The sequence below is a fragment of the Netta rufina genome, assembly GCF_964035555.1.
Source record: "Netta rufina genome assembly, contig: SCAFFOLD_187, whole genome shotgun sequence".
Taxonomy (NCBI): domain Eukaryota; kingdom Metazoa; phylum Chordata; class Aves; order Anseriformes; family Anatidae; genus Netta; species Netta rufina.
The window spans coordinates 1-9,619 of NW_028168846.1; the positions used below are offsets into that span (position 1 = coordinate 1).

The 9,619-nt window shown below is 47.0% G+C and overlaps 1 protein-coding gene across 1 annotated transcript; it reads left to right on the forward strand.

Annotated features, from left to right (window-relative positions):
- Nucleotides 1-122: 122 nt before the first annotated feature.
- On the forward strand, nucleotides 123-8,146 carry LOC311221806 (uncharacterized protein; the record flags this gene model as incomplete). Its single annotated transcript, XM_084307206.1, has 7 exons — nucleotides 123-279; nucleotides 1,541-1,651; nucleotides 1,998-2,117; nucleotides 3,692-3,799; nucleotides 5,803-5,886; nucleotides 7,235-7,391; nucleotides 7,941-8,146. Coding segments are annotated over 7 exons (943 nt in total), but the record flags the coding sequence as incomplete, so codon positions are not given.
- Between the last annotated feature and the right edge of the window lie 1,473 nt (nucleotides 8,147-9,619).

Genomic DNA, 9,619 nt, shown 5'->3' on the forward strand with positions numbered 1-9,619 from the left:
AATGCAGATATGTGTTGAGGTTAACCTCAACCAAAGCAAAATAACTCTTTGCATGATCTGTGGCAGGCTGCTCTGCCAGAAAATGAGCCACAAGTCCTTGTTCCCGTTGTCCTCTGTGTTAGAGGACAAAACCAAGCTAACAGGCCCCTCTTGCACACCCTCTCCAGAAAGAGGGAAGAGCGTCTGAGGAAGGCACTTCAGGCTCGAGAGCGGGTGGAACAACTGGAAGAAGAGAAGAAGAAGCGAATGCAGCAGAAGACTTTACAGAATGATGAGAAGGTAAGAAGCCTGGCCAAGCTTTGGGCTCCTCCAAACAATGGTGTTATGTTAGGGAGTTGTGAGATGGAGCGGGTGCAGACAGGCCACTGGCATGATGTGTGCAAGCACTGGGTTGGTGCTGTTGGTGACTAGTCAGGTGGTGGGTAAGTCTGCATCTAAAATAGACTTTGAAATTCTCTGTCTAACAAGGGGAGGGCTTTGTTCTCCATACCTCTGTAGTGATTCTAACTGTTCCTGTTCTGACATGCAGCATTTACGGTGCTCTGCATTCAAGGAATGTGGTAGCATCCCTTGACTGTCTTGTGAAAAGGCCCTGCAGGTGAGACTGTTACTGGGCTTACAGTGCACTCAGTTGTTTGCACAGCATTGCAGACAGCAAAGCCATGGTGGTTGTAGGGGGCTGCAGAAGCATGGCAGGAAGAATAGCTACCAAATAAGCAAGGAATGCTCGTGACTAGTAGATGTGGTGGCGGCTGTGTGTGTTTGTGTAGTCCCTGCTTTTAAAGCTTTGCACTTACCCCTTTTTTTTTTTTGAGGACCTGTAGAAGTTGTGTGCCAGGATTGGCTGTTGATGGCTGTGTGCAGGTGGTGCTGCTGCTTCTGTACAGCAGTGCAGGTTCTGCAGGGCTGAGGGACGCTGTGCCTGGCTGACCTGGGTAGAGCTCCAGGGAAAGGGATGGTTGAGTGGACCAGCCTTTTGGGGGGTGGGCTAAGGTGAGCTTTGGAAGAGTCAGCCCTGGAAGAAGAGGAATTGTGCTCCTTTCAGCCTTTCCCAAAACCTGAGCAGCCAAAATTACTTGTAGCCCTGGCTAGTCTCCTGCTGTGCATGTGTCAGTGCTTTTATTGGGATAGACAGCTCCGGTAAAGGAACAGTGTCTGGGGCTCAGTCAGCTCTCAGATCCCCAGTTTGCAGTTCAGTTGCCAGCAGCACTGCAGGCAAAATATAAACCAGAACCTTGTTCTGCAGAGAATCTCACACAGGATGAAAGCATGTATTTTGGAGTTGGGTAACTGTCTGTTCTTTTTTCCAGACTCTCCAGGTGGTGGGTGTCTCTTCACATGACCTGTAGTAAGTGTTGGACTTGGTGCACAAGGTTGGTGCTAACTTCAGGGCACATTTGCTTCTTGCTGGATGCTGAGTTCTCAGTCTCTAAGTCTCAGGCCTGAAGTATCAGACTTCAGAGGCTCTCCTCATCCTCCGTTTGGGAAAGACTGTGGTGTGCATCCTCAGGGCAGTGGAGCAGACACATGTCTTTCTCAGGTGCGCCTCTCACAAGTGCGGGAAGAGAGAGTGTCAGAGGAATGGAGCAAGAAAAAACTGTTAAAGAAACCTGGAGAAACTGATGCACGGAAACAGAAAATGCTGAAGGTGGTAAGAGCAACTTGAGGTTCCTTCTGTGTGTAGAAAAGGAAAGGAGTAGCAGGGAACCTGTGTATTGGTCTGCCTGGTGGAACAGGGAGAAATTACTGCCAGGATCTGCAGAGATCTGGGGAAACAAAAGCATCTGTGCTGCAAGACTTCTGTCTAGACAGTTGATGTTGAGTTTGAGTGCAAGGGAACTTGTGGAGACAGAAGGGAAATACTGTTCAACAGGTGGGCAGGTTATGGAAGGTAAGAATGGGATATAATGAGAATGGGTTGTATCAAAGCAGTCATTTCATATCCTACAATCTTTCCATGTGTGAGCTGGAGGGTTACAAGGGTTCTTTTTCCTCAGGAGGAAGATGAATTTGAGCAGCATGAACTACTGCAGAAAAGGAGAGAAGATAGAGTGAAAGAAAAAGGAAAGAAAGCTTTGGAACTGAGAAGTCCTGTAGAGCAGCGACAGGTGGAGCAAGTAAAGGAGAGGTATTATCCTGTTTCTGTTCTGGAGAAGGGGACTTAGCAACAGGCATGGTGAAGCAGTAAACATAAACAATATTGCTGGAACTGGAAGGCTGATGTGAGTCAGCCATGTGATGTGATGTCCCAAAGGTATGGGGTGCTAAAGCAAGAGGCTATAAGAATGCTAGCAGGGAGGGATGGAACATGCTTTCCTGTATAACTAAACTGTGGCTTTGTTCCCCAGGGTTCTCAAACAGCAGAGGGGAGAGAAGTCCCCACAACCTCAGCTGGAGCCAGTGGTGTTTACTGAAAAATGCATAAAGGTGGGGAGTGAGAGGTCTTGTGACAAATTCTGTTGTAAAGCAGTAAGGCCTGGAATAAGTAGACTTTTAAAGATCAGGCTTGCTTTCCAAGTCCTGTGTTACTACTTGAAATTTTCTAATTTGTTACAACTTTATTTAGAGGAAACAGATACAGTAAAACTGAGTCAGGCATGATATTCTTCTAAATACTTTGTACAAGAATAAGTTAGTTCTGCTACAAGGTCACTTTCTGGTCAACAGATGAGCATTGTCAGCCTCCTAACATTACTGTTGCGGAAGATTTGACCTACAACCACACTATGAGGAGCATCTCCAAATCATGTTCACTGATATTTAAATGAACATGGAAATTAGTAAGAGATGCTTCTAAAAATGTACATATTCCTTTCCTCTGTTTGGAGATTGATCTCCATAACAAGCTTCAGGTATCATATAGCTTCATGTAACTTCACTTGCACAAAGAATATCATGGCTTAGTCTGCTTGTCTCAAAATATCACAGTAACATTTTCTTTCCACTCTTAAGTTAATGTCACTTTCTTCTGCCTTGTTCATTGGTTTAAAAAAAAAAAAGTACCAAATGCTGCTACTCTTAAGGATAAATTCTTCGTTTCCTTTTTGCTCTTGCTGCCCTTATTCACTAGGCTAATGACTTCCAAACTTGTATTTTTTTCCTATATAATTTTAATGAAGGTCTGAATTATTTATGTATAACCAGCAACTGGGCTGGAGTGAGACACAGCAAAACTCCTCCAGAAAGGGAGAAGCTGAATCTAATTCGAAGTGGCTACAGTTCCTGCCTTTGTTAGCTATGTGTTGTTCTTCCCTGCTAAGGAGAGTGGCAGGAGAAGCTTCTGGATAAAGTTCTTCGGGCTGAAAGGGAGCTTTAGCAGTGAAAGGCTTTCTTATTTATTAGACCAGAGAGAGCCCAAAAGAGCTGTACCAGCTGCTTGGGCAGGAGGAGAGAGTCAGGCAACCAGAATCCATTTCAATGACTCCTGATACCTGGGTGAGCATGGTAAAGGTGATAAAGGTGAGTATGGGCTCTAGAGACATTGCTGATCTGAATGCAAGATTTACTTGATCTCACTGACCAAAGCCAGTTCTCAGTTCATCTGCATCATTTTTGATTCTTTTTTGTCCCTGCAGAAGAAGACAGGGACAGAGGATTTTATCAAGGGCCCCAGAAAATATGGCTAAATTCCAGAGAGAGTCTGGTTGTTTTGTTTCAGTGAATGAATGACTGAATTCTTATGTCTTAACAGGAAGAAGATCTGGAGGAGCCCTGGCAGCAGCTGGCAGAGGAGAAAAAAATCAAGCAACCAGAATCATCCTCTGCTGCCTCCAACATGTGTCTGAGCAAAACTGTAAAGGTGAGCTTAGGTTCTAGTGGAGCCCTTGAAATGGGTCTATCATATCTAATTGAATTCAGTGGTTTGGAATCAGCCTGCAAATTGCTTCAGCAGTAGTGAAGCAGTGAGGTGAAGAGAGGTGAGCAGGAGGTGAAATCATTTAATGTATGTTGTAGGGGGTTAACTGGAGTTTGTGCAGAGTGAGGACCAGGAAGCCTTTCTTCTCTGGTGCTTGGCCAAGAGCTCAGCACAGGAGAACCTGAAGGCAAAGCAAATCTTATCTTTGAACAGCTGTTGGGAATGACCACATGATGGCAGCACATCATGAGGTGTCAGTTCAGTGTGCAGAGCATTTAGCTGCACTATAGCAAAACATTCAGACCTGCCTGTAAAGTCTTGCTGTCATCTGTTTAAGTGTCCAGGAGTTTGAACTGGAGCTGCTTAGACCTAAAATCTGTAAGGGTGCAGAGAACAGTGCTCAAAAAGCCAAACTGCCTTGAGTACAGCCTCTCCCAGTAAACTCCCCTTCCTAGGCTCTCTTGTCCTGTGTCTGACCAGTACCTCTTCATCTTGCTGGACTTCTTTCTTCTGTGACTAATTTGAGAGCTTTAAAGAATAGAAACTAGATCTACCATGAAACATGTGAGTGGTAGGCCCATGTGTACAAAAGTCAAGTACTTGAAGGTATGTGGTATGTTCTCCTGGGGCTTTTCTACAAAACCAGGGGAGGAAAACTCCTAAAAAGAGTGATTAAGTCAAAGTACAGTGATGCTGCTTGTATTTCTACAGATGTATACTTCTACATCCTCTTATTCTTGTTTTACATTCAATCCAATTACCGTGCAGATTTAGGGCTCATAGAATTCCAGAGTGGTGAAGGTAGGACGGGATGTCTGGAGGTTTTCTGGTCCAACTCCCCTGCTCAAGCAGAGCCACCTGGAGTGGTTAGCCTGGGACTGTTTTCAGACAGCTTTTGAATCCCTCCAAGGAGGGAGACTGCCACCTCTCTGGACAGCCTGTTCAGCACTCAGTCATCCTCATAGCAAACAAGTAATTCCTGATGCTCAGATGGAACCTTCTGGATTTTAGTTCATGCCCACTGGGCACCACTAGAGAGCCTGCTTCCATCTTCTTTGCATTTTCCCTTCAGGTATTTGTATATGTGGATAAGATTGCCACTTTGAGCTTTCAAACACTCTTGACTTGAAAAGTCCTGACTCTTTTGGCCATTCTTCAGGGGGAGAGGTTCCAGTTCCTTCATCTCTGTGGCCCTTCTCTCCAGCCTGTCCAGGTTTCTTCTGGTTTGGTGTCATCTGTAAACTCACTGAGGGTGAGCTCTGACACATCTTTTACACTATTAATGAAGATCTTGAATAAGATTGCCCCAAGCATTGGCCCCGTGGGGCACACCACAGGTTACTGGCCTCCAGCTAGACTTTGTACCACTCACCCCCTTTCTCCTTGGTCTCTGGGACCTGGGCTGTCTGGAGGCCAAGCTTGCTGGTGAAAACTGAGGCAAAGAAGGCAGTCACTACCTCAGCCTCTCATTGTCCTGTGTAACTAGGTACCCCATCCTGCTCAGCAATGGGCCCATGTTTTCCATAGCCTTCTCTTCATCACTGATGTATTTAGAGGTGCCCTTCTTGTCCTGTACATCCTTAGCCAGATCCAATTTCATTTAGGTTTCAGTTTCCTGGATGCTCAGACAGTCTCTGCATTCCTCTCGGGTTACCTGTCCTTGCTTCTGCCCTCTGTACGCTTCCGTCCTGTGTGTGTTTGGCCAGGAGTGCCTTGTTCAGCCATGCAGGCCTCCTGGCATCGTTGCTTGATTTCTTTGTTAGGATGCACCAATCCTGAGTCTGGAGGAGGTGATCCTTGAATATTAACCAGCTTTCTTGGGCTCCTCTTTTCTCCAGGGCCTTGTGCTGTGGGACTCTTCTGAGCAGATCCTTGGAGAGGCTGAAGCCCGCTCTCTTGAAGTGCAGGGCTGTCAGTTTGCTGTGTGCCCACCTTGCTCCCCTCAGGAACCTGAATGTCACCATCTCCTGCATGCTGCCCCCAAGGCTGTGACCTTCACATTGCCAACAAGCCACTGCCTGGTGGTGAATGTGAGGTCCAGCAGAGTACCTCTCCTTATTGGTTCCTCTGCCTCTTGGAAGCTGCCTTCACTGTAGTTTGGTAACCTTCTGGATTGCTTATATCCTGCTGTGTTGTGCCTCCAGCAGGTATTGGGGTCTTAAGCCCCCCATCTGGTTGTCAGAAGGCATCCTGGTCAGTCAGGCTGTAGCAGACCCCCCCTCCCCCCCCACCAGAAGGTATATCCCTGCCCTCTTTAACTCTGTCCCAAAAGCTCTCTGTTAGCTCCTTGTCTACCCATCCCAGGCAGAGCTCTGTGCACTCTTTAGCCCCTCTTTCATATAAGGGGTGAGTTCTTTTCCATCTTTTCGTAGCCTGTCCTTCCCAAGGAGCCTGTAGCCTTCTGCTGCAGCTCTCCAGTCATGGGAGCCATCCTACCACATCTCCATGATCCCAACAATGCTGTAGTCCTGTTACACCTCTGTTTCATCAGGCTTATGTCCTGTACTGCATGCATTAGGATGCAGGCACTTCAGAGAGGTCCCCCAGCATGTTGAGCTCTTAAAGTTTGGGGAGGATTTCTCTGTAATGATGCCTTCTTGGTTCCTCTGTCAGTTCTGTGCTACATACAGCTGTCAGGTCTCCTGGTCATCTTCTGTTCCTCAGCACAAAGCCAGGGGGTCCCTTCAAGCTTTGACTTGTGCTTTTCCAGCCTGCAGCTTCAAAGTGAAATGGAGCCCTAGCTTTTTTTCTGGTTAGGTACTGGGAAGCCCTACATCACAGCTTGGGGGCTGCAGGTTGAGCAAGCAGTTGGCATTGCCTGCTGCAGTGTGCAGTCCTGGGCTCTAGCTTGGCTTCCAGCAAGATAAGGTTTCAAAACAGATCAGACAGAAGAGGGAGGGATGTGAGCACTTCTGGATGTTACAGGAAATCTCCACCCAAGTTACCTGTAAGTAAGAATATTACAGATAATGTGTCAAAGGTATCTCATACACAGTTGAATAACCTTTATGTTCTCATTACTTTGAACTAAGGATGAAAATGAATGTGAAATCTGCTTTGGAAGCCTGCTCTCTTTCTGGCTACCTTCCCTTTACTGCAAAATTCCTTGCCCAACATTGGGCATTGCCAAGGTACCTTTTAACTTTTGGCTTATGGTCAGTGTGAGGATACTGCCTAGGTACCTTAACGCTATATTGCTGTGGGATCTCATCTGGGATCTTGGTGCAGTCTGTTGGCCTCCTTAACGCCGGAGCTTTGAGGTGCCTGCAGGGGGTCAGGCTGCATGGGTCTGGGTAGCCTGTCCTAGCAAAGCAACCTCTTCTGCCAGGCTGCAAGGTCTGCTTCCTGCCCTAGTAAGTGCCTTCTCTGTGCTTTCAGAAATCTATCTCCACATCCTGCTTAAAGCCCCCGAAGAGCATGAAGATATTCAGGTCCCCCAAGGTAAGCGAAAATAACTACGGGATGGATCTGAACAGCGATGATTCCACAGATGATGAGAGCGCGCCTCGGAAGCCTGTCCCTGCCTGGGCTGACGGTAGGTGCCAAGTGTTGTTTGGGCTCTAATTCCTTCCTTGGGAAGCTGGAGCTTTCTGGACTTGCTCAGTGTCATCTCAACTTCCCTAAAGTGCGGTTCAGGAGTGTGTGAGACTGCAGTGCTGGCAGCTGCTGGCTGGGGGGGTGGCTGGATCTGTTTTCTTGCAAGTGCTGTTGTGTTGGAGTTAAACCAGAGTCCTGTGTGTGTGTTTGGATTTGGGGAGGGGGGGGTGAAAGAATGGTGGGAGCTCACTGCTGATGGAGCAGCCCATCCTCCTGAGGGGAAACCAAGATGTGGTAGGTTTGGGATATTTTTAGTGTGGTGAAGAGTGACTTAAAACAAGTACTGTTGGCAACCTGAAGATGGGTTTGGAGTTCAGAGCTCTGCAATGAACGGGAAAGCTGTTAATCATACTCACTGTATGGGTTGCAACAGTTTTTTTTCAGGTATGGATGGAGAAGAGTGACTATCCTGTTGGCCCTGACAGAAGGGATACCATAAGCAGAACACTGAAAACCTGTTCATAAGTCTGCTTTTTTTTATTTTTAGGGTCTCAGCTTAATCAAGCTATTATCCACCAATACTATCACCCAGTGGATGTTGATGAGCTCTTCGGGTTAATTGCAAGCCCCAAGCTGGAGGACATTTTTGGCAAGAGCAAGCCTCGATACTTCAAACGCACAAGCTCAGCAGTTTGGCATTCCCCACCCGGGACCAAATTTGCTTGTGGCCCCACCTGCAACTTCAAGAACTGAGAAAATGCGAAGAAACATTTTCTTGAGTGGGATATATCAGGTTATGTGTTTTTTAGCAGACATTTACAATTTTAAACCTTTTTTTTTTTTTGTATAAAAATATTAAAGTTCTGTTGCATTAAACATTCTGTCAGTGCTTGTCTCCTTTCTCCCTCACTATGGGAGGATGGTGCTGCCTTGTAGCTAGTGGCTGTAGCCAGTGTGCTCTGAGGTCTTTGAGGTTGATGGCTGTGGTTTGTGCACGTATTTGGAGACATCCTGTTCTCTTACCCATTTCCTCAGCTTACCTGCAGAATCTTACCCAAGAAAGCTATGAAATTGCTGTAGGGAAGATCAAAAATCTTAAATCAACACAGGGGAATCAGGAGTTTTGTAACTTATTTGGTAAAATACTTACGAATTTAACAATGTTTCTATCAGCAGGTATCTTTTGACCCTGCATTCTTTGTCTTTTTTCCTTCTCAAGGAAAAATAGAGCCTCAGCTAAGTTCTTGGTGCTGTTTTTCTAGGAGGGGTGAGGGTACAGTCTTGCTTGGGCAGGAGGTAGATGTGTTTTGCAGCTCTCACTTGGAAAAGGGTAAGCAGCAAAATGATTTCCTCAGGACTGCATTCATAGCACCTGTTTGGTGCCCCCTGCCTGTGCATGCCCTGGGCTGTGCTCGGTGGTGGCAGGCTGCCTGCAGTGCAGCCAGAGGCCCTGGGGAGTGGTTGCCTAGGGACTGCTGCAGTGTGCTGGGGCAGCTGCAGAGCATCCTGAGGTCCTGCAGTGCTGTGTGGGGCCAGCTGTGGCTCCATGCCGTGATCTCAGCTGCCCCTGCAGGGCTTGTCCTCAATTGTGTTCAAAAATCAGTTCAGGTAGAAGTTCGACCTTTACTGAGTGTAGCAATAAGGAAGATGCTTGGGTGAAAAGGGAAAGCCCCTAAGTCCCACAAAGGCCATAATAACCACTCCTTCCCCTTTCCTCAGTTCTTCCCCTCTTGGGCTGTGTTTATGAGCACCAGAGCCTCTGTAATTAAGTAATATGTTGTGTTGCTTTGGGATCCCTTGTGTATCAGGCTAGCAGGTACAGAGCTGGGCTTCCTTTCCCCGAATGACCAGGGCGGTGTGTTCCCAACCCTCACCAGTACAGCCCTGCACTGTTCCAGCACCAGACCGGGGCCACTGACCCCACGGGGCAGGTGCCTGAGGATAAATACAGAAATGTGGCCACAGATGGGTTGAGAGTTGTTTAGGCTTGCCTACAAGTGTTTGAAGGAGGTTTTGAGCTGGTCAGTGTGGTTTTGAGGAGCTCTATAGCAGGTGTGGGGTGGTTTTGATCAGCTCAGGAGAGTTTTCAAGTGGTGTAATAGAATAGGATTACAGGTGGTTAGAGATCTGTCAAAAGCTCTGGTTTTGAGCTCTGTGGAGCTCTTGCTTGTGGGTGAGACAAGTGGTTGAGACTCACAAGAACGAGCGAGCAAGCAAAGCTTTGTA